The sequence below is a fragment of the Pteropus medius genome, unplaced genomic scaffold, assembly GCF_902729225.1.
Source record: "Pteropus medius unplaced genomic scaffold, Ma_sr-lr_union100, whole genome shotgun sequence".
In the NCBI taxonomy this organism is placed as follows: domain Eukaryota; kingdom Metazoa; phylum Chordata; class Mammalia; order Chiroptera; family Pteropodidae; genus Pteropus; species Pteropus medius.
The window spans coordinates 121,269-145,236 of NW_024356249.1; the positions used below are offsets into that span (position 1 = coordinate 121,269).

General features: G+C 37.6%; 3 protein-coding genes across 13 annotated transcripts in view; all 3 read right to left on the reverse strand.

The window, feature by feature from the left end:
- The window catches only part of LOC120601086 (olfactory receptor 2A14), an 88,279-nt gene extending 67,546 nt beyond the window's left edge, over nucleotides 1–20,733 (reverse strand). For 5 of the 10 annotated variants that reach the window (XM_039860727.1, XM_039860726.1, XM_039860717.1 and 2 more), the window contains exons 1-2: nucleotides 20,702–20,733; nucleotides 20,119–20,206 (exon numbers count right to left, since the gene is read on the reverse strand). The gene's annotated coding sequence lies outside the window, so the exon portion shown is untranslated. Of the gene's footprint in view, nucleotides 1–6,810; nucleotides 6,867–17,299; nucleotides 17,424–20,118; nucleotides 20,207–20,701 lie in introns of those variants that run through there. The other 5 variants (XM_039860724.1, XM_039860722.1, XM_039860720.1 and 2 more) reach the window with 5 other exon arrangements.
- On the reverse strand, nucleotides 1,263–20,147 carry OR6B1 (olfactory receptor family 6 subfamily B member 1). 2 transcript variants are annotated; one of them, XM_039860706.1, is made up of 3 exons: nucleotides 20,119–20,147; nucleotides 6,811–6,865; nucleotides 1,263–3,457 (listed from the first exon to the last, which is right to left on the reverse strand). In XM_039860706.1, the coding sequence occupies exon 3, from the start codon at nucleotides 3,430–3,432 to the stop codon at nucleotides 2,497–2,499; it is 936 nt and encodes a 311-aa protein (XP_039716640.1). In that variant the 5' UTR covers nucleotides 3,433–3,457; nucleotides 6,811–6,865; nucleotides 20,119–20,147; the 3' UTR covers nucleotides 1,263–2,496. The 2 variants fall into 2 exon arrangements, with proteins under 2 accessions (XP_039716640.1, XP_039716639.1); XM_039860705.1 differs by lacking the exon at nucleotides 20,119–20,147 and adding an exon at nucleotides 17,300–17,424.
- On the reverse strand, nucleotides 15,189–17,348 carry LOC120601082 (olfactory receptor-like protein OLF3). Its single transcript, XM_039860712.1, has one exon. The coding sequence runs from the start codon at nucleotides 17,327–17,329 to the stop codon at nucleotides 16,388–16,390; it is 942 nt and encodes a 313-aa protein (XP_039716646.1). The 5' UTR covers nucleotides 17,330–17,348; the 3' UTR covers nucleotides 15,189–16,387.
- Nucleotides 20,734–23,968: the final 3,235 nt, after the last annotated feature.

Consider the following 23,968-nt stretch of genomic DNA (forward strand, 5'->3'; position numbering starts at 1 on the left):
TAGTCACTCAAAAATATATGTGTAATCAACATATTTTTATTTCATTTTATGAACTTCCTAATGAGTTTAGTTGGTGATAACTAAATCCTGAGGGCTTAATCTCTAGGTGAACCACTAGAGCTGACTACAAAGTCTATATCATGGTTACCGAACCCCAAGAACACTGACCCAAAACTTCTAAGTTGCTTTATGTGTCTCACCTTACAAATTCTATGTGTATGTATCCATTATACTGCTGTAAATCATCTCTCTGCAAAGGCTACCCTGGTCTGCTCTGTACCCTTTATTTTACTCAGCCTGTGCAGTTAGGTGTTCTCACAAAGAGGTCAAGGCTACATTGATTCCCATCTGCACTTTGAAATACAATTTAATAGAGTTTATGAAGAAATATTACTTCCACTCTCTCGCCAACCCATTTATGAGAAATAATAAAGAAACTAACAGCCTTGATATTTGGAGTCTCCCAGGTTAGGTATGAAGAGCTGTCAGTGTGCGATGGCCTGGACAGCCTTCTCAGCTGGTTTCCCCTCATAAGCCCGAGCGAAGTTTCAGCCTGCTTTGATCTTACACTGGCCCAGATCTCAATCAAGGTCTTTTGCATCACGTCAGTTGATCCTCATAACCATGTGTGAGGGAGGCAGAGCAAGTATTACTATTCCTATTTTACATATGAAGTATCAGTGTCTTAGAAAGTTTATATGGTTTTTCCTAGGCCACGTGATAAAAATATATCTAGGACTAAAACTTAGATTGTCGATAGCCAGTCAGTTCTTTCCATGCCTCCTTTACTTATTCCTGCTGAATACGTCTTTGTCTGCTTTCCCGTGCACATTATTTCATAGCCCTACATGCCTGTGCCACTATGTTTTCACATGAATTGTCTCAGAAAATAATCACTTTTCTTTTGATGTTTGAGTTTTAAATAGAAATATATATATTCACAACCACTTCGCTATACATTCTCTAAAGTGAGATAGGCTTGCCTTTTATCTTTCTTTTCTTTCCTGAGGACTAAACTTCACATTTCTTCATTTTTATTTTACTAATCGTTCTCCAGGTATAGTAACTGATGATTCCAACCATGTCCCTGTACAATTTACTTCCAAACTCTGCTTGCTGAAGAAGTGTTTTTCTCTCTCTGGGGAGATCCACGAGCTAAGGACGGACCCAGGGCTCAGAATCAGGACACCCGGGCTTTTGACCTCAGCTCCCTACTGTCTGTGAATGTACATTATTTACTTCCTTAAGCTTCTGTTCTCAAAGTTTATAAAACATAGCAAAGAATTCCACCTAATTCCTCTGCAAGAGAGAAAACATTCTTGAAAATGTTATTCGCTCTTAGATGAAAGATGCTGCAAATGCTAAAAGCTATTCTATTTTTAACTATTCCGAAGAAATATTTAAATTCCTGCTGACACTGGCATGTTATATGGAATATGGCTTAAAGTATAGATATGTTTGTCACTGGCAGAACAATGAACCAAAGAGGACATATCTATATAACCTTCTGTGGGTGTGTGGGCATGGTTTGATAAGAAAGGACTAGCATACATGGGTGTCAGAAAGTGTCAGATAAACAAGTGAGAGAGTTGAGAGTCACTGTGGCATAAAATGAAAATCTGTCAAATCCTAAAATTAGGCTCATTGCTTGTATATGAGGTATATGGTGAGAAAGTGAAGGCCAGGGGAAATAAAAGAAAAATGAAGAGGAATGAGAGAACATTGAGCTCAGAAGAAAAGCTGACTGATGAGGGCAAGTTTCATTCAGCAAATAATATATTTGATGATATTTATTTACTTATCATTTATTTGCTCATCCACTAAAGGATACAAACACATTGTGACATGTAGAAGGGAAATGAGAAAGTCAATACAAAGCAACTGCATAAGTTACATTGGAAGACAAAATATAATTGTATAAGGCATTGTTCACATACAGATAACAGAAAGCACTCTCGCTATCTGAAACAGAAAGGTGTTTCATACAGGAAACTGGGTGCTAACAAAAAGAGTTGAAAGGCCTAGAGGAGAAGTCTCCAGTCTCTGCTACCAAGACTGACTCCCAGCTCAACACCCTGAATGGGACTGCTGGGGAAGCTGCTACATCTGTCTCAGTTAGGAAGCTGGGAAGTCAGGGAGCCATCACCAATCTGTTGGCTTCCAAGCCCTTAACGTGTGCTAGATCCCCAAAAAGGTAACTCATACGCTGCCATATCTCTCCCCCACTTAACTCAGTTTAGAATTACTCACAGTCTTAGAAACCCCATTTTGGGTCATAGCCAAAGAGAATCCTCTATACAAGGGCATTTTTGTAAAGCACAGACAACATACACAGATACAGACCTCGGGACACAACCAAGAGCCTATGGTTGACGGGGGTGTTGTGATATTCTAGTAACATCAGTCATATACAGCTGAGGCATTAAAAAAGAAAGGACAGAGAATGAAAGATCAGGCACCAAATCAAGTCATTTCTTTCTTATCATTTGTAATAGACTAGTCGGATCGGATGGCCTGGCAATAGATTAGTTTATTCAGAGCCTCTTTGACCTCTCGGTTCCTTAGGCAATAAATGAAAGGGTTGAGAGCAGGGGTGACAATGGCATAGAAGATGGAAATGACTTTGTTCATGTTGAAGGCGTGGATGGCTCGGGGCCGGGCATACATAAATATTGTGGCAGAATAGAAGATGGTGACCACCACGAGGTGGGAGGCACAAGTAGAGAAGGCTTTCTGCTTTCCTGTGGGCATGCGTAGAACAGTGGCCAGAATGCATCCATAGGACAGGACCGTGATAGACAGAGGAAAGAGGAAGATGACCAGCGCCAGGACAAAGTCCACCAACTCAGCTATGGACATGTCTGTGCAGGAGAGGTTAAGTACTGGAGAGATGTCACAGAAGAAGTGATTGATGACATTGGGGCCACAGAAGCTGAGGCGAGAGATGAAGTAGATCTTAGCCAAGGAGATGCCAAAGCCAATGGCCCAGGAAGCAAAAGCCAGGCGGAAGCAGAGCCCATGGCTCATAATGGTGGGGTAGTGGAGTGGGCGGCAGATGGCCACATAACGGTCATAGGCCATGGCAGCCAGAAGCACACACTCTGTGCACATGAGCGCAATAAAGAAATAAAGCTGTATCATACAGTGGGTGAAGGAGATGCTATTGCTCACAGACCAAAAACTAAACAGCAATTTGGGTACAGTAACTGAGATGTACCAGGTTTCCAGGAAGGACAGGTTGGCCAGAAAGAAGTACATAGGCTTGTGCAGCGGCCGGTTCTGCTGCACCAATAGGATGATGATGACATTTTCAGCCACTGTCAAAATATAGGCCATGAGGAACATGAGAAACACAGCTGCACGCATGCCCCAGGTCCCAGGAAACCCCACCAGAATAAACTTGGTGACTCTTGTCTGGTTCTCCACTTCCATATTAGAGACACAGGGCTTAGCTCTCCTGGAGAAAAAAATCACTTTGTCAGGCTCCATGGTCCGGTTAGAATCTTCCACCTTTTGCCTTCTCTGACTAACAATAACAGTAACAAACATCATTTAGTAAAAATATATTATAGGGTAGTCCATACACTGGATACGTTATGCACATAATGTAACTTAATTCACACATAGCCTCTTTATATATGTTATTATATGATGAATAAACTGAGTCTTAGAGTGGTATCACATTCAAGTCTAAGTCTAAAGCCCATGCACTGTCTAACATCCTATACTGTCCTTCACGACCTTCCCTGAATTTAACAATGGCAAACCTCCACGTCCCATGTTACCTCGCCAGTTACAAAGAATACACCTGGCTCATCATCTACCCAGAGCTCTGGAAGTTCTTCCTTAACACTCAGATATCCCTCACCTGCTATTACTTTCTTTTTCTCTGCCATCCATGGAGATGGAGTCATAGCTGTCATCAACGGTGAGGTACATGAGAAAGTGAGATGGGAAGAGTCATGCTTTTCAGTATTAAAGACTTGGACCATGTCTGTTATATCACCTTGAAATATTATCCTCTCTGAAACCCAATTTCCTCCTCTGTAAATAGTAAATATTAATATTCATTCAGCTTATATTTCTGTGAATCAAAACCCAAATGAAATAATGTAAATGAAATTTTATCTGAGCTATAAATAACAATAAATGTGAAGGGGCGCTTACCCCATAATAGAGCATTAAAAAGGTAGGTATGGGCAGTATTAGGGAGAGAAGTAAATGCTATGAACCAAGTAGAGTGGGAGGAAAAGAAATATGGGCTTCTTCTCAGAAAGCTTTCCATTCCTGCAGGTGGGGGTGAGTGTCTCTGGGTATTTTTTTAAAAAATAAACAAAGACAGAAATATATAATAAAATTTGAGACATTTTCTATGAAGTTTTTAGAAAACAAAATGATGCTGATGTGATCAGGGAAAGTCCTCTGACCAAGGAGGAGTGACCTTCAGGCAGAGAAGGGTTCCAGGGCCCCAGCCCTTTGAAGAGCTGAGCTGAAAGACTGCTGCTCTGAAATGAGGCCACCACTGCTGTGCAGTGATGGATGGGGAGGGCGCAGAGGAACATGTAGGAAAGGTGGGCAGGGCCAAAATGTGCAAGGCCTCATGGGTTGTAATAAAGGATTTGAATAGTGTTCTAAATACAGTGAGGAGCAAATGAAGGTGAATATGGGCATGGTATGATTTTTGCACTGGAAAGATAACTCTGTCATCGCCAAAGACTCCATGGAAATAAGAGTGGGAGTTGTGAGACTCACTGGGCGCTATTCAGAAAAGTCAACGGTAACCCTGACTACTACAGTGGCTTCAGAGAAGTGGGCTGATATAATATACATTTTAGAAGAATCTTTAACATTAAGTGAATGGATTGAATATGTGGGTAAAGGAAAAAGAGAAATCAAGGAGGAATCTCATATATAACCTTATTACAGAAAGTGATACCATTTACTAAAATGGGGAAAACTTGAGATGTTTACAGGCATCCTTCTCACAGCTGAGGACACGACATTGGGCAAGAATTTGGTAGGGTTATGGTTTGATGAGTTTTAATGTGAAGCCTAAGCAATCAGTCCAGAAAATTCCCTAACAATAATCTTTTGAGCACTTACTAGGTGCCAGGAAGTTTGCTAAGTACTTTTCACACACTATCCCACTTAATACACACTACAATACTAATGAGTTATTGTTAATTTAATTCCATAGAAGACACTGACTTAGATTACCATTTCTAAGTTATAGATTAAAAAAAAAAAAAAAAAGCCAAGGTCTGTCTGAATGCAAAGATAGGCTCATAACCATTAGGCTGTCATACAGAGATGAAGAATACCAGATTTTGGACTCAGCACCTCTTTTTACATTGAAAATTTCTGACTATTTTAGGAAATGTTCTCTAATCCTACTGAAATTTCGTATAGGCACAAGTTATAATGATAAGCCCAAGTCCATAGGAGCCTGGGCATATGACAGAGATACATATTCAACCAGACATGCAAAAGAGAAATGAACAGATAGAAATGCTTGGTAAATACATCAGAGAAGAGATAATTATTGGACTGGGTCTTGAATTATAAATAAGAAAAAGGATGAGGCAGTTAGGCAGATGAATGAGGGAACAGAGGCATGGAGGTATGAAACAGCCTGGAATTTTCAGGGAAGCAACTCATTATGGCCTGATTGCTGTGTTGAGTGGACAAATTACAAGTGAGTAAGAGTGAAAAGGGATGGAGGGAGAGAAAGAGAGACTAAAATAGTGTCAAGGGCCAGATCATGGAAACCTTCATATCAAATATGAAAGCATTTAAAAACTATCCTGTGGTACAGACAATAAGTAATCACTGAATGTTTTTTAGATGATTTAAACATCCTATCACCCTGGCTTTTGACATGGGTGTGGGTTTGGATGGGTCAGGGCTGCTAAACCAGAGATTGAGAGACTAGTTGGAAGACACTCTCATAGCAGACACTTAAAGACATACAAAGAGAAAAACCACCCCAGTTATGACTGTTAAAAAAAATAGACATTTAGACATAGCTGCTCACAAATTACACAAGTTACTTTGCACTCCTAGAGGAAGCTGAACACCAAAAAATCTTCCCTATTCCTTATCAGCTAAATGAAGAGTGCACAGGCATTAAATTATTGCATACTAAAGGAGGAATTAACTGTATTTGTCAGTGTATTATTTTACCATAAAATTGACTTTTTTCTCAGTCATAATAGTTTCTACTCCATTATAGTGTAATCAAACCTGCTACCCCTTGTACAGATTTTTACCATTGATCTAAGATCAAATATCATAGCTGCTTCTATTACTGTGCCTGTCATTTGTGCGCTTTCCCTTAATTTTGTCTGGATTCTGCATAATTTTGTCTGTAGGTTCCAAGTAATTCAAATTTTATGAAAATATAACTTTCATTCCTGCTACAACAGCAGCAGTCGTTGTAAGCACTATCACGAAGGAAATGCTGGGAAGACGCGGCAGCCTGCAGTACAGAAAGCCAGAAGCCATGGCAAGGATCTGCAGGTTGAAGTCAGAATCTGGGCACTTATTTCTGATACAACACGAAGAGATGCCCCTCAAAAGTAGTAGAGGGAGTGTGTTCCCTCAGCTCATTACATACCTAGCTGCATTTAAGAGTTCAAAAGATGAGACTATCAATCACCCTGACTGATAAGTAAGAATAGAGGTTGGATAGAGGGAAAAGATGTGACTACAGAATTAAATGTTTAGGATTTAAACATTGCTGTGCCATAAGAGCCTGGAACAGAGCTGCCTGCATAGGCAGAAAGTGATGCTCTAAGAGGGAACACTTACCTTGGCTCAGCAGCCTCTAATGGGGTGGAATGTGAAAAAAAAGTCTTCACTGGTTCTAAAATAGGAATTAGAGAAGAAAAATTCAAGTGTTGAACAGATGGGAGGAACCCACTCTCTAAACCTAGAAGGAGTGAATGGGCACAGATTACCCAAATGCTTCCAAACTGACAGCCAGCAGTAGATGAGAGGCGAGCTATAGGCACTGGGACCACAGTGGTGCTTGATGTGGCACCAGGCTGGTTCTCCGAGCACCCTGGGGCCAGAACACCCATCGCCTGCCTGCAGAAAGCTACAGTGGTCTCAGGCACACCAAGCTGCACAGATCTTTGGATTCTGAGGGCTTTATATAGTTTCAAGACTTTCCTTCCATCTCTGCCAAAACCCAAGAGAAAAGAACCTTGACGATGGCAGTTGAGGTCTCTGTGGGAGCCATGAAAAATTTCTCTTTGCCTACTGTGGCAGTCTGGTTTGTGTTATATAATACTAGTTCTATACGGGCAAAAATCTACTTATGGCTACATGCTTTGGGAAAAAAACACATTTGAATTCATTCTTTGTTGAAATATAAAGAAGAAAAAATTACTACCTTTAAATCTATTAACGTATTTTCAATTATTATTCAATCTTCAGCTTACTTGAAACAGGAGTTTTATCAGTGCTCAAAAAGATATTAATACTCAAAGTACTTATCTTGTTACACTTTAGTAAATTTTTTAATTAAATTTTTTGTCATATATGCTTGTGCCATAATTGTGTGCTAAATAAATTTATCATGATGGGATCATCATTACTTTGTCAGCTGCCTTTGGGAGCCACTTGACCAATATTTTACATTTTTGGACTTAACTCTAGTTCACTAAACATCACTTTTCTATAACCTGCTGAACTCTGCAGCAACCCTCACAGAAAAGCTGTCAAATTCACTGTGGTTTCATGAGATGGTAAATGGAAATATTGACAGTTGTAAACAATTCAGTCTGCCAAACTTGGTTATGATAACTAAGCAGCCTTTAATACAGTTTCTCTATAGGGCTGAAGCATGAAAACCAAACTGCAGCAAATAAAAATAAGGTACTTCTTTCAAATTTCAGGCACTGATTTATCTCAAAGTCCCAGAAAAATTGACACCCTCTAGAATGTGTAATTTGATATTATGCACAATTTTCCAACAGGGATTTTAAGTATATTGTGATGTGGTAGCCATTAATAAAAATAAAATTACAGTGTCCACCAAACAGTTGCACTAATGACGTTCTGGTCACCTGCGTGGTGGCAGTTGCCAAGGAGACTGAAAAGGGGAGTGCACTTCTCCAAAAAGTTCTATGAATTACTGTGGTTGTGACGCTTCATACAAGATATCTTGAGTCCAAATTTCAAACAAAGAACTCTAAATAGGTTGGAGATGTTGAACAGATACAAACTGGCTATATTCTATTACACAGTGATACTGTCTTATCTTAGAATTCAACTATATAGGCTTTTCTTGGATCTGTTTTCTATATCTGTTGGTAGTTCCAGCCTGGAGAATTCTGAAGATCCCTGTCTAGGATATATGAGAAGCAATCAGAAAACCCAGGGAACTCATTGTCATGCTGTCCCTCAGGTCCTGATATCCTTTGACCTTTTTTTTTTTTTTTTTTTGGGGGGGTCTTCTGTGTTATGCCCATGTTTTTTAACCGTAAGGGGCAGGTTTTTGTTTGTTTGTTTTTTATTGCTGAGTAGTATTCCAGTATATAGATGTTATCACAGTTTGTTATCTATTCACCACTTAGACATTTGGTTCTGTTTGGGTCTGTTCTAAAGGTCACCCAGGGGTAAAATCTTAGGGTTCGTTCAAGATTTTTCTAAGCCTGTACCCAGCCATGGGCATGCATTTGGCTTTCTCGATTCCCCAGTATAGACCCGAAGTTTTAAAAAGCCTTATTCTCCCATTTATGTCCTTCTCCAACCACTTCCTTCCCAGTCTTTTCAGTCTGCCTGTTGCTTGTCACCACTATTATCCCTAGCCTCAGGCTGCTGTGACCAGTACTTTGGCTGCTGAGAAGCCATTCCAGCCCTGAAAATGCTGAGTCACAGAAACAAGGTAAACTTTTATGGCAGTCCTTCAGGTGACTGCCAGCTAAGCTAAAATGCTCCACCAAAATTATTTTGAAAATTTTGCTATTGCTATTTTTGGATAGCAACCTGAACCAGAAATGTGGGCTGTCACCTTGACTGTCACCAATCTGGGAGGTGGGGGGTGACAGGTGGGCAACTGAAACACCCAGCATTACGTTATCACAATGCAGCAGCTTCATTCTTCATTAATCTTTCCCATCTTTGTTGTCAATTTTTTACTAAATTCCAGAGTTTGAAAGATTTTTGCCAGTTTATTAGTTGTTTTTGTAGAGAGAGAGAGTGAGTCTAGGCTTCCCTGCTCCACCATTTTCAGTCATATTTACTGAAACATCATTAAAATGAATATATATTCCAACAAAACAGGTTTGTGCTGCATGGATCCACTTGTGTGGATTTTTTTTTCAATCAATACTATAAATGTATTTTCTCTTCTTTATGACTTTTTAATAATTCTATTTTCCTTAGTTTACTTTAAGAATACAGTATACAATGCTTACAACATACAAGATATGTGCTATCGATTATTTACGTTACTGGTAAGGCTTCTGGTCAATAGGCTATTAGTAATTAAGTTTTGGGGGGAGTCAAAACCTATACATGAATTGTTGACTGTGCAAGGGGTCAGCACTCCTAATTCTCCATTGTTCAAGGGTCAACTGTATATATACACATACTATATAACATATATGCATTTATTTATATATTTATATATTACATGTATTTATACACATAAATTTATATGTACATATATATTTATATATTTATTTATATACTGTCTTTGCATCTTTCAATCTTGCCAGTCTTTTTTATTAATTCTAGGACCTTTATTATAGATTCTTTGGGATTTTCTATGTAGATGATAATGCTGCTTGAGGATAAAAATTATTTTGCTTCTTTCTAATTTGCATTCCTTTTATTTCTTCTTCTGGCCTTATCACCTTGGCTACAACTTTCAGTGGAAGAAAAATGATGAGCATGAACACCCAGATCTTAGTCTCAATCTCAAGGGGAAAATTATTCAATCTTTTACCCTTAAGTATATTTTAGCTGTCATTTATACAAACCCTTTATCAAGTTAAGAAGCTCCTTTCTATATCTAGTTTTTAAAGATCTTTGTTATAAATTAATGTTGATTAACCTTTTTTGCATCTATCAAGATAATTATCGTTTTAATCTATTGATAGAATAAACTGCACTGATTTATTTTTGGATGCTGAACCAAACTTGCATTCCTTGCATATACTCCCCAAGGTCATGATCTATTATATTTTTGTGAATTACTGGATTTGGTAATATTTTATTAGAACTGCTGTGTGTCTGTTCATGAAGGGTTTTGGTCTCTGGTTTTCCTTTCTCATAATGTCTTGTGGTTTGGTTTTGGTGTGAGGTAATTCTGGCTCCATGAAATGATGTGGTAAATATGTCCTCTTATATTTTCTAGACATTTGTATAGAGCTAGTATTATGTATCGCTTTTGGTAGAATTTATTAGTGGAGCTACCTGGACCTGAAGTTTTCTTTGTGGGAATATTTTTAACTGTAATTTCTTTCATAGATAATTTTCAAGCTACCTACTTTTTTCTTATGAGGGCTTTGGTAGTCTGTTACTTTCCAGATAGCTATTTGTTCTTCGAAAGTTACTTTCCAGGTATCTAAGTTCTTAAAATGACTGATGTAACTCTATTAAAAATATTGCCTTAGTATTTTTTTAATGTCTGTAGAATCTGTAAAGATGTGTCTCTTTAATTCTTAATATTGTTATTTGTGTTTTTTCTCTTTGTTTCTTGGTCAGTCTTAACTACAGATTTTCAATGTGATTAAACTTGAAAGAAACTAATTTGGGTTACATTGAATTTCTCAAATGTTCTGCAGATCTATTTTTTCCTTCTGCATTTTACGTGTTTAATTTGATCTCCCCTCTCTAGTTTCTTAAAGGTATAGCTTGAGTCATTGATTTGAGACATTTTTAACATAAGCATTTAATGCTTTAAAATCTCCTGTAAGCTCCACTTCAGGTACAAATTTTATATGTTGTATTTCCTTGTTATTCAATTCAAAATATTTTTCTAATCTCCTTTTTGATTTGATTTATAGATTACTTAAAAGAATAAAGAGGGTTTAGTTTCCACATATTTGGGATTTTTCAGAGGTCCTTTTCTTACTTATTTCTGATTTAATTCCATTATGTTCAGACAAAATATTCAAATGATTTCAATTATTTTACAGGTGTTGACGTTTGTATTCTTCTGTTGCTAGATCAAGTGTTCTAAAACTTTCAATTAGGTCAGGTTGTTTCAAAGATGTTGTATCTATTGGTTCTTATCTATTTGATCTATCAAATACTGGAAAGTTATGTTAACATCTCCAATAATAGTGGTGAATTTGTCTATGTACTTTTTATGTATTTATAGCTCTATTAGATTAGAATATTTATGTCCTCTTGATTAATCAACACTTATCATTATATAATCTTATTTTTTATGAAATATTCTTTATTCTTCTGATTACTTCATTTGATGTTAATACACTCTAACTTTCTGATTTTAGCATTGCACGGTATGTCGTTTTTATCTTTTTACTTTTAATCCATCTATGTTTTTATATTAAAAATAAATTGACTGCAGAGAGCACATAATTGAATCTATTTTTTAAACGCCTACAGCACTGAATCTGTTTTTATCCTACATGATTTCCTTCTAATTACTATGCTTAGGCAGTTTTCATTAACGTTATTACAGATAAACTTGCATTTAAACCTACCATCTTGCTATTTGCTTCCATTTTGCCTCATTTGTTCTTTGCTTCCCATTTCTGCCTCTTTTTATATTAATTATTTTAATTACTTTGTTTTGTACCTATTTGTTTATTAAATCTCTTTCAAGTAAGCAATAAGATTTGGAAGAACTTTCCACAGACTAACACTCGTTTCCATTAATGACACTGGCTGAGGCACAGTGAATAGTAGTATTCTTGAAAGCCATTCCTGAAAGCCAACCTGTGTGACTAGCAATAAATTGGACTGTGAATCATGTTAAAATGTGTCTTACTGAATTCAAACCAAGTGTACCTACACTGGTTTGATTGTCGTCCTCCCAAAATACATGTCTGCCCAGAACCTCAGAATGTGACCTTATTTGGAAATAAGATCTTTGCAGATGTCATTCCTTAAGGTTCTTGAGGTGAAATCATCCTGGATTTAGAGTAGGCTCAAAATTCAATGACTGGTGCCTTTATAAGAAAAGAAGACACAAAGAGCCATATAGAGAAGAAAGCCGTGTGGAGACAGAGGTAAACAGAGACGGGAGTTATTCTGACACAAACCAAGGAACATCTGGGGCTACCAGAACCCAGAAGAGGTAAGGCAGAGTCGGCAGAGGGAGCATGTCCCTACTGACATCCTGATGTAACTTGTAGCCTCCAGAACTATGAGGGAATGAACTTCTGTGGTTTTAAGCCACTCAGTTTGTGGCACTTTGTCATGGCAGCTCAAGGAAATGAATTCAGTACCTCAACTCAATTTTCCATTAGTTGGATCCCCAAAATGCTCACAGCCTCTCTAGTATTACCTGCCTCTAGGGTAAGCATGAAAAATGGAAGGTAAGAATGGGAAGTGACATTAGCCCAACCAACTGCAATTAAAATTCTTAATTTTGAAAATTTTCACAAGGCATATTTACAAAACAAAAACACATAACCATGTACCTTGGAGGACCTCATGTAAGTAAAATCCCATGAAGCTTAAGTTTATTAGCTTCATGGTAAATCTGCTTCTGGATGTAGGAGAGGAGAGTTAGCTGCAGATGCAATATCCTTGAGATTACCACAGAGTATACGTAAGGAGTGATCATACAAATGGGCATGGAACCTGTGCTGGGTAAGAGGGGAAATAAGACAAAGTATAGATGAGAAAAATGTGTTAAGGTAGTAGAGGTCATGGCAGGGTCAAAATCTGGTGGAGTGATAAGACTACACGATATGAACTGGAAAGATAAAAATTGGAGCGAGCAGTCAGAGTGGGGTCCCTGATATGGAGATGTTAGAGGCAACATGATTATTGGCAACAGAAAGGTCTAGGGTACCATCACAGAAGTGGGTGACAGAGTGGGTTAGTGGTCAAAAACACAGGAAGGAGATAGAACTCAACTGAGAGGCCATGATGCCAAATGGATCTCCTGCACAGATGCAGAAATTTCCATGTGATGACAGAATTAGTGGTAAAGCAGTTTTAAAACAAGGAGGATAGATAGTAAATGAAGAAAAGAAGGGATGATGGTGCTATAATTTGATAGTGTAATAGCCCGCTGAAATATGAAAGGGTTAAAGAATAATTAAAACCTGAAACTGGACAAAGGAAGTCTATAACTTCGGCCTAGTTTCTGGAACCCCTAACCACATTCTGTTAATCATGAAACTTGTAACAATGAGCTCATACGCTAACTGCCAATTTTAGCCTGTGTAACCCTGCTTGCTTGCATGGCATGAAAAATAATCAATTGTATATAAGCTGAAAATTACTGTTTGGCCATCGCCCATGGGAACACTGGCTATTGTCCATGGGAACATAGGCAATCACCCATAGGAACATAACATTCTAACACAAGCTTTCTGCTTCTGTACTTCCCGCTTGCACACCTGACCAGTGGGTTGACAGGTAGTGAATAGGAGAAAGATGGACCTTTGTGTTTAAGACAGAATGAGGAATAGGATTTGGGGCTTAAAAACCTTGTATTTTGGCATTTCGAGGCTGCTCCTTTGCAAGGACAGCCGCCGGCTAATAAACTGTCTCCTGGTTAAGAGCACTCAAGTTGGGTCTGGTTATTCTGGACACAACAGATAGCATGTGCTTCAAAGAAGCTGAAGGTATTTAAAGTAAAAAAGCAATGGAAGTGGCAGAGCATCAAGAAAGATACCCTCTTTACCTGCCTACCCAGTATTAGCGGAAAAATGGGAGGCAAAGGGTCTGTATTTGAGAGAGATGAAGGGAATCAGAATTCTCAGTGAAAAGTCAGGTTGAAGTTAGAGCAAAAAAAAGGAATGTATTCAAGAAAACACTCAGCATATGGAGCCTTTTGCTGAAAACGGAGCATGAGTTTCAGATGACAACTGCAAATGATTATGGTATCACAAGAGGTCATAGTATTTTGGTCAGATGTGCTCAGCAAATTGAGATTAAAGCACAGATGATGGACAACCTATAAAGTGTGGAGCTCCTGTCAAGCCTCAGATAAACAGGTTTTTGATGCAGGAATGAATTCTTTGGGATAGTCTTTTAGGGAAAAGTGGTTAATCGGACCTAATTAAAACCTCTTTCTCAACTGGGCTTTAAGTCTTCATTGTTGGGGTGGGGGGTGGTGGGAGCTTCATTTTGTATTTATTACTCTGGCTTTGATTTCTTCACTTTCAACACATAAAAGTATATAGCTTTTAAAACTTAATTTTATACTTACAAGGTTTTAGCTCATTGCTTGTCTTATTCACACTTAATTTTTATGTTCCCAGTTCTTTATTTAAGCCATTTTTTGTTGCCTGAAGTTGTTTTCACATTTTTCTTGTTGTAATTGTTACAGTCTTAATAAAGAATGAAAGGACGAATGTTACTGTGCTCTTGCATATGCAAATATGTATTCCTGTCACAATTTGAAAGTGAATGATGTCAAGAGAATGAAAAGACGAGCCACACACACTGGAAAAAAGGTGTTGCAAAAGGCATACCTGATAAAGAACGGTTATCAAAGATAGACAAAGAACTCTTAAAACTTGACGAGAAAACAATCTGATTAAAAATGACCCAAATACCTTAACAAACACCTCACTAAAGATATACAGATGGTAAATAAATATATGAAAATATATGCTTCACATCATATGTCATTAGGGAAGTGAAAATTAAAACAACAATGAAATAGCACTACACTTCTGTCAGAATGGCCAAAATTCAGCACATCGACAACACCAATTGCTGGTGAAATATGGAACAATAGAAATTCTCATTCACTGCTGGTGGGAATGCAAAATGGTACACCCACTTTGGAAAACAGTTTTACGGTTTCTTGCAAAACTAAACATACATTTACCACATGATCCAGAAATCATAGGTCTTGGTATTTACTCAAAGGAATCAAAAAATATGTCCACACAAAACCTGACACAAATGTTTACAGCAGCTTTATTAATAATTACCAAAATGTAAAAAAACAAACAAGGTGTCCTTCAGTAGGTGAATGGATAAACTGTGGTAGATACAATGGAATATTATTCAGTTTTAAAAAGAAATAAACTATTAAGCCATGAAAAGACATGGAGGAAATTTAAATGTGTATTACTAAGGCAAAGAAGCCAGTCTGAAAAGGCTATATATGATATCTGGACCCATTTTTGCTACCTGGACGTAGGTTCACAGTGATATATAATTGACATGTATTATTTTGATATTTCTTTTTATAACTTTTTCTGTTTATTATATCTATAGAACAGAAAGATTAAGTAAACTAATAGAACTGGAGATTCAAAATTCGAAACAATCATGGCAGGCTGTGTGATATGTGAAAATCAATAATAAAAATTAGCAAAACTAAATATACGTACCTACATTTAAATTTTAGAAAAAAAAAGAGTGCAAAGGGTGTGGAGACTTTGTAACCAGTTCATAGGAAACAGGTCTTGGGAAATTAGTCAAATGAAACACTATGGTGATGAATAATTTTGGAAATAAATATGGTGATGTTTGTACAACATTTCGAACGCAATTAATGCCACTGAACTGTACACTTAAAAATGGCTAAAATGGCAAATTTTATGTTATATATATTTTACCACGATAAGATTATAGTAAAGCCACGGATATTTTGTTATCTTAAAAACAAATTTGCTTCTTGAAAAGAAAATGAGATCCAGCATACTGGTCTAAACAAATATTATAATATGTTTTTTATTTCAGGATACCATATCACATTCTAGATTAATGCATAAAAGGTACTGAAAGTTATAAAATAGCTGTCATTCAAGAAAGAGATGAAGAAACCACTTGTGATTATTCCAGAGGAAATCAGGTTGTTCTACAAATAACTGGGGTATTGCATGCAGAAAGAGGAACAGACATTCTCCATTCTTTTCCACAAGATAGAGGTTGACCTAGTAGGTGGAATTCACCTGTCTATTCATTCCACAAACCAGGTCTGCTTGATGAAGCCGTGGGTCATTCCTTTGGGCACTGATACCTAATAAAAAATGTGGATACCTGAGACAAGATGATCTAAGATGAGGCTCTCATGGATCACTGACACGTAAATTATCTGATATCAATCTATATAAGAAAACGCATTAATCAGGGGGAGGAATACTTTATTCAGTGCAAGGAGCTGATCATAATATTCTTCTTTAGCGTAAGTGTGGGAGTCCCATCTACACTTATCTGATCTCCTTTTCAGTTTCAATGATAGATAATAATAAGTTCTTACAGTCTACTCTTTAACTCTGAACTTCTCTAAAACTTTCCAGAGAGCAGCCATGACGTCCCTATTCCTCAAGCTGTAGATCACAGGGTTCAACATAGGTGCCACCACAGCATAAAATAGAGCAATCATCTTCTCCTCTTTCATTGAAGATGCTGACCGTGGCCCCAGGTAGGTGAAGATGGTAGCCCCAAAGCATGTGCTAACCACAGTGAGGTGGGAGGCACAAGTCCCAAAGGCTTTGCTACGTCCCTGAGTAGAACGAATATGCAGAATGGCAACAACTATATGACCATAGGAGAATAAAACCAGGGAACAGGGAAGCATGATCACCAGAAACCCTGAGATGGCCACCATGACCATGTTGAGGGAGATGTCCACACAGGCTAGCCGTAGAACAGCTAGGGTCTCACAGGCAAAGTGATTAATAATATTGTGGCACAGGGGAAGCCGAAAGGTGATGATTGTTTCCATCAGTGAATTAATTAAACCAGCCACCAAGCAGCCAGCAGCCAACCCCAGGCACAGCCCTCTATGCATGATGACTGTGTAGTGCAGTGGGTGGCACACCGCCACATAGCGGTCATAGGCCATAGCTCCCAGCAGGAAGTACTCAGACCCAGCCAGTGCCAGGGATGCATAGAGCTGGAGAACACAGCTGTGGAATGGGATGGACTTCTGTGCTGAGAGCAGGTGGGCCAGCATTTGTGGGACAATACTACTTGCATAACAAAGGTCCACAAAGGATAAAACAGTAAGGAAGAAGTACATGGGAGTATGAAGCCTGCTGTCCAGTCTGATAAGAAGAAGAAGAAGAAGATTTCCCACAACAGTCACCAAGTACATGGTCAGGAACAAGACAAAGAGAAAGACCTGAGTCCCCCAGTCACTGGACAGCCCCAGCAGAATGAATTCACTCACCCATGTCTGTGTTTTATTTTCCTGGACCATGAGTTTCTGAAGACCAACTAAAGATGTCAAAATAACAAATCACGGAAACTCGGGATTGGAAGAGTGGCTCTTAGACCATATGGAGAGCCTACCCATCTGAACTTTTAAAGTTTTCCTAGAACATCTCAGCCAAATCACCACTCAAACTCTGCTTGAACATATCCATAGATGAAGAACACAATGGGACCCAGCTGTGCAGCTGGAAATGAAGGAAAAAATAAGTTACATTCTTGGAATTCAATTTACTGTAACATAATTTCTCTCAAACATCTCCTCTTAAATTAGGAAAGGAAATTAATGAAGTATTTAGACTTAAAATCCTACTCATTTTGTTATAGGGGATAATTCCTGTCTTTCTGCTGAGAAAGTTTTTGGTCTACATGGCAGATTATTCTGATTTCTGAATGATGTTCAGTACCATTTAAACTCTTTCTGTTTACTAAGTTTCCTTTCTATGTATCTCTGACAAAACCCTACTTGCCTCTCCTCAGTGTGATGTATCTATGAAGCCCTGAATGTTTTAAAATATTCTTACATATTTTTAACTAAGTAATTTTAAATTTATCTTCTGTAACTTGCCCTTTTACTTTTAGAGATTCAAGTAGGAGATCTCTTCTTCACCTACCTCACACAAGTGTGGCTCAGTTGGGCAAGACGGCCAGCTTCAAGAATCAAGTGTCACATAAAGAGGAGGTATACAGAGCTTCCAAAATTCATCTCTTATGAGGGCATAATTTAATGAAGTGTTTAATAATGTCAGGTTATTACTTAATAACAGTGTTTTCCCAAGGAAAGGACAGCTCATTCGCTTCACGATAAAACACTGATTAGTCCTTGCCAGTGAAGATAGAAGGACAATCAGGTCATAATTACAGAACATGATAACACAGGCACTAGTAGCTTTTTGACCCAAAACCAAAATTTCTTTACTGTTTGCTCACTTACCAAAGAAAAGAAGTGATTCATAACTAACATATACAGATAAGAATCTGAGGTCTTAGAGACAATCCTGTGATAGATCCACATGAAAATTCATTGTTCCAATGGCTTCTATACTATTCATTCTATAACTATATAGACAGCAGACTATAGCTGCATTTATTGAAAGCTTCAAGTTTTAGCCTAAAAGCTTTTAGAATAATTTTTAGATATTATACTTTTATAACACAATTGGTTAGGGAGACTTAAGGTTATAATTCATTATTATAAAGATAGTAATATTCACATGGTTAGTCATAAAATACTCAGGATTTAGTATTGTTTTGAGTAAGGCCCAAAATTTCAAGGAATTTCTTAAAAACAGAGCTTTCAGAAATTGAGTGTCACACAATAATTAGTGGAAATGATGAAACAATGTCAGATACCACATTCAAGCCCTTACAAAGGAAGCTTCAGTCATCTACATCAAAATTAATTGGAACAAGACACTCAGCTACAAGACTGGCAAAGAAATGTATAATGCTTAAAGGGGTAAGAAAGATTCTGCACTGAGTCAAAAGATAAAATAAAGAATTCAAAATCTTCATGGCAAATAGTTTATAATCAAGAATAGTACTTTTTTAGAATGTTCAAAATTAACAGCTTGTTTAGCTTCGTGGCTGAAAACTTTTGTATTATACCTACTTGTACATCAATTTATTTTAACACTAGAATAGAAAATATTGTCATTAAACTAGTTAGAAAATTCCCTAACCATGAAGCCCTGATAAAAATATGGACAGGTAATGTTTACAGTGCTTCCCCAGCCCTATGTAAATGTACTTCTGAATCTCTTGATTTTTTTGAGATTTACCAATAGCTAAAGAAAACACACTACAAAATACAGCTAACTGCAAGACTCATCCATCCCTCCCCATCCAGCTTCTTTGTTCCCAACATATGGCTTCATACCCTTGTAGTTTTCAGAATATTTGTGGGGGTCATCAGGTCCATTTTCATAGGCAAAGGAATTTTCTGGAAAATTCGTTATAACTACTTTCCCTAGGGATACCATTTTAAATCTAAATATTTGAACTATATTTCCTCCATGTAGAAATGTTTGCTTTTATCTTTTTTTTTTTGTACCTAGTATCCTAATGGCTACGGATGGCAAATATGTGTGTATGTACATATACATATGTTTTAAAAATTGCTGACAACATAGACGTTGAAGAAATCAATAGTTATTTTGTGCTTACTAGTTTGTGTTAGCATTTAACCAGATATTCAAACTAAACAACTACACAAATCACAAATAAAAACTAAAACATACCAAAGTGGGATAAATTGTCTTCAATAAGTATTTCTATTGTGACCTATTCTTTAAAGGCATACCAGTGACTTTTTTCTGCATTATATATAAGACCTATCATCAATAACCTTTCTTCAGTCCTGTCTGCCAAGGGTTCAAAAGTAACTGTGATGCAGCAACTCCTCCAAGTATATCAGCAGGTATGTATGTGCACACGTAGGTGGCATGGATATGAAGGTGATGGTTAATGGTGGATTCATTTATACTATTTACACTTCTATAATCAGGACTTAAAGTGTGTTAGTTTTTAAAAAGCAAACAAACAACAAAACAAGTGGTGTTTTCCTACTTATCTCTAAAACATTTCCAAAGAAGTGTATTTGTGTGTAAAGCCATGTTGTTTTTTGCTCAATACTTTAGGAAGACAAGTTTATTTCCAAGTGACACAATACTTGTGTGAGCAATTTTTTAATAAAATATATTTGATATTTTTTAAAAAGTGATGTGTTAAAGTCAAAGTAAAACCTGTTTCTCTGTAAAATTGTTTCAAATAACTTACCCAAGTCAATTGCCCTATGAATCACTGAATGGTCAGGTTAAGTTTCAGAAAATCTTCTCAGTCCTGTGTATTCTTTTGGCGACAGACACTGGGAAGAAAACAATCAAGTTCCTGAAACACTCTTGCCAAGCCAGAGTTCAAACACTCCCTGGGGTGCGAAGAATGTTAAGAGAAGAATTTAAAACCATAACTGTTCTTTTTTCTATATTAAGTTATAGCAACTTTATATCAAACACTTGCTCTGTACCAGGAGTTATACTAAAGATATATCTATATACACATATAATATAATCATTTTCACAACATTCTGAACTTTAGCTTATTATCTCTATTTCGCAGATGGAAAAAGTGGAGTAGATAGTGGAGTCAGCGGGTAAACTGATTATCTGATCATTTGGGACACACCACCAAGCCACTCCTATACAAAGCATGAACCTGCACACAGCACAACAGCCATTGTTGAAAGGCTGCAGATTCATCAAACAAAAAACCAGGAGACTTACCAAGAGGACTGAGTTCCTCCGCACTTCAGTCTCATTCACTTTGGACCCATGGTGGACCAGAGTAGGCCCCTCCCACTCACCTGTGAAGTTCAAGAGTGGCCTCTAAGCCACATCGCCAACATGATGAGGAGGAGGAATACAGCACATGTCGCCCTCTAGAGACTGTCTTGTTGCAGGATGTGGTTAACTGGCCTCTTCTATAAACTTGAAAAGGTGATCACATTTCTTTGTTTCTGGGTGACGAATATGACAGCTTATGGGGGGCTCCATGGCAAGAAGTCCATTCTCCTTCCTCTAAGAATAAATGAAGGGCTCTGATTATGGACAATAAGAACATGAAAATGCTCTAATATCAGAAATGGATATATCAAGTGCTTAACATTTAAAAACCAACTTTCAAAAGAAGATGTGAACCTGAGGACATGTTTGTGTAGCCAAAAGAACATCCTTAACAGGTAAAAGATGAGGCCTGATAGAGGATCCTGGACTTGTGGGGATGAGTCTTATCTGGTGGGAAAGATTTGTCCCTTCTGAGCTGTCTCCCCAGGGGAACTAGAAGTCTATTCTCTATAGCGCTGAGTGCTTATAAATAGTGCCAACACACTCCCCACCGTTTGTGTAAATAGTCACTATCCCACTAACATAAAAAGGAGGCTGTTTCCAGGTCACTTGGCAATCATATGAAAGGCAGAGGTAAACTCTGAGTGGCCATGTACTGAAGCCAAAGTCATTACGAAGGTGGAGCTGAGAACCAGTTCTTTCCAGTCATAGGAATGCTTTCCACAGTGTCCCTTGGGATCCCATACACGAACACACTCATGCCCAAGCTGTTCTCAGACTTCTTTTCATATCTACTTAGCTGTATAGTCACATGCATAAAACCAAAACACTGTGCATGAACTAAATGCCACTGAACTGTATACTATAAAATAGTTAATTTTGAGTTATGTGAATTTCACATCAATTTAAAAGAAAAAGGCTTCCCAGACTGGTGATATATATTCAAAAAATGTCTTTCTCAAAAAGAAAATAAAGAAAACTAGCCCAAATTTAAATAAATAACTAGTAGATGTAGACAGACAAATATCTGAAAGAGAAAGATATGCAAAATGGGTAAATGAGAAAAGGAGAGGATACTGAAATGTAAATAAAAATAAATGGGAGAGGTTACTGGTAAGCTATCTGTGGAAAAAAGTAAAATGTTAGAGAGAGAATGAATAGTTAGGGAAAAGGAAACCAGAAAGGAAGACAAAGTAAAAAGGGTACAATAAAGAAGCCGAGGCAATAAAAATGAAAAAAAAAAAAAAAGAGGAAGAAATGGAAACAATGGAAAAGAAAATTGAAATAAGCTTTTATAAATGCCATTTTATCAACATTTAATCAATTTACATATTGCTAGTTATCTAATATTTTATACATGAGGGCTTCCAATATTTTATTTATCCTGGAACTCAGTCCTGGAGTGGTATGTTTAGTCCTTCCTTACAGTGAGATTTTCTAGAATTTGATTCTATCATGGTGGAAACACTGATAAAATACACTTACAAGAAAAATCAACGGATCCTCAGAAAATTTGGACAGAGAGGTCCAAATTCAGGACACACCCCTCCAACATACATACGAATCTTTACAAATTTTTTTCAGTTACACTACTGAAAAACCTAAAATTCCCCACAAAAAAATAAAAGACTCAGACACACATAGCTAGTGGACATATATTTGGCATTACTGAATTATTTTCACACCAGCTTAATTTCTGTTCTTCAGCCCCTTTATTATAATCTGCTTTGTAAAGAGGAGCAAATACTTCACCAGAATCATCTCTGTATTGCCAAAGCACAGTGGAAATGATCATAAACCCATATTCCTCTACAATAAGCTTTTAGAATAGTTTTGAGAAGAGACATATACTAGATGAAGAAAAGATGACCAAGTAGGATGCACAGAGAGCAGAAAGGAAGCAGAGCAGATAGCACAGACTGAGCTGGAGCAGAAGATAGGGCTCCGGGATCGCACTGCCTCCCATGGGCCTGTCTCCCCTCCTCCCTGCTCAGTCCTTTCTAGCCCTTTGCAGCTATCAGGTTTTCTCTTCTTTGCCCAGAGTACTTAGAGAATGAACATCAAGCTAGAACTGGTCACAGGAGTAGATGACACAAATTTTAATTTCAAGTAGAATATCTGCATTTATCATAACCAACAATAGGCTGTGCCCTTGGATCATCTTTATGCAGCTCAAACATCTTATTTTCATTTTGAAAGACCCTTTCCACTGGACTGATGCTTTATAGAAAAGCACATATTCTCCTAAAATCCTACTACATCAGTTTTCACATCTGTAAAATGAAGATAATACATAAATAATCCCTTTCCCAGAGATGTACACAGTTACCTAGCATTAATAAAAATAACAAAAATGATTAATATACAAATGGAAGTAAACTTGTAATATACAAATGGAAATAAACAGGGTGTTTAGTGTGGAAGTGTAAGACTTTGAAAAACATGCACTAGCTAAGTAACCTATTCGGCATGCAAGTGTGGATGCTGGGACCTAGAGAAGCTACATTATATTCCCACTCAGCCCTCGATATGCAATCCTGGGAAGCATTTCAGACAAGGATGTTACTTTAAATACTTTTCCCTAAACAGAAATTCTATATGGAGAGAAATAAACTAGTCGCTGAGAGTTATCTTTCTCTTGGCATCTGCAAAGAAAATGTCCATCAGTACAGACCTGACCCCTGACCCGTATTTCCAGGAGTCAGTGAAAAGCAGAGATCGAGACTACAGACCTGGTAGTAGGCCCGGGCCCATCACAAGTGGGGAACCCTTAAAACACTTGAACAGTTCTGGCTTCCTAATTTGAGTAGCCAGAACATATTTCTCAGGACAAATCTCTGCTAGAGGACAGCTAATCAAACCACCATAATCTTGGGCTTAAAGAATACAGGAAGAAGCCATGGATTACAGGACTTGGTTTCATAATCCATGTGCCTAAATAAGTGTTGAAGACAGACTGAAAAATGCCAGACTCACCTTTGGAGAGCGGAGGAGGCCATCCTGTGCAGGGTGGGGAAAGTTGTGTAATTTGAAGCAAGTGCAGTTGGAAAAGGCAACTTTCTTTAACTTTAGTGATGATATCTCAAGGGGCCAATTATGTTTTGTTTATTAGATTTCTTTTATTTTCCCTCCCCCTATCTGGTCACTTCTGCACTGAACATTCTAACCTATATTTCAACTTTGCCAATGAAAGTTTTGTTTCCTTGTCCCTGGGGCATGAGAAGAAACTTGCCAAACTTTAATTTCTTGGGGAAGGGGGGATTACAACTGAGTCTTCAGTGATACCA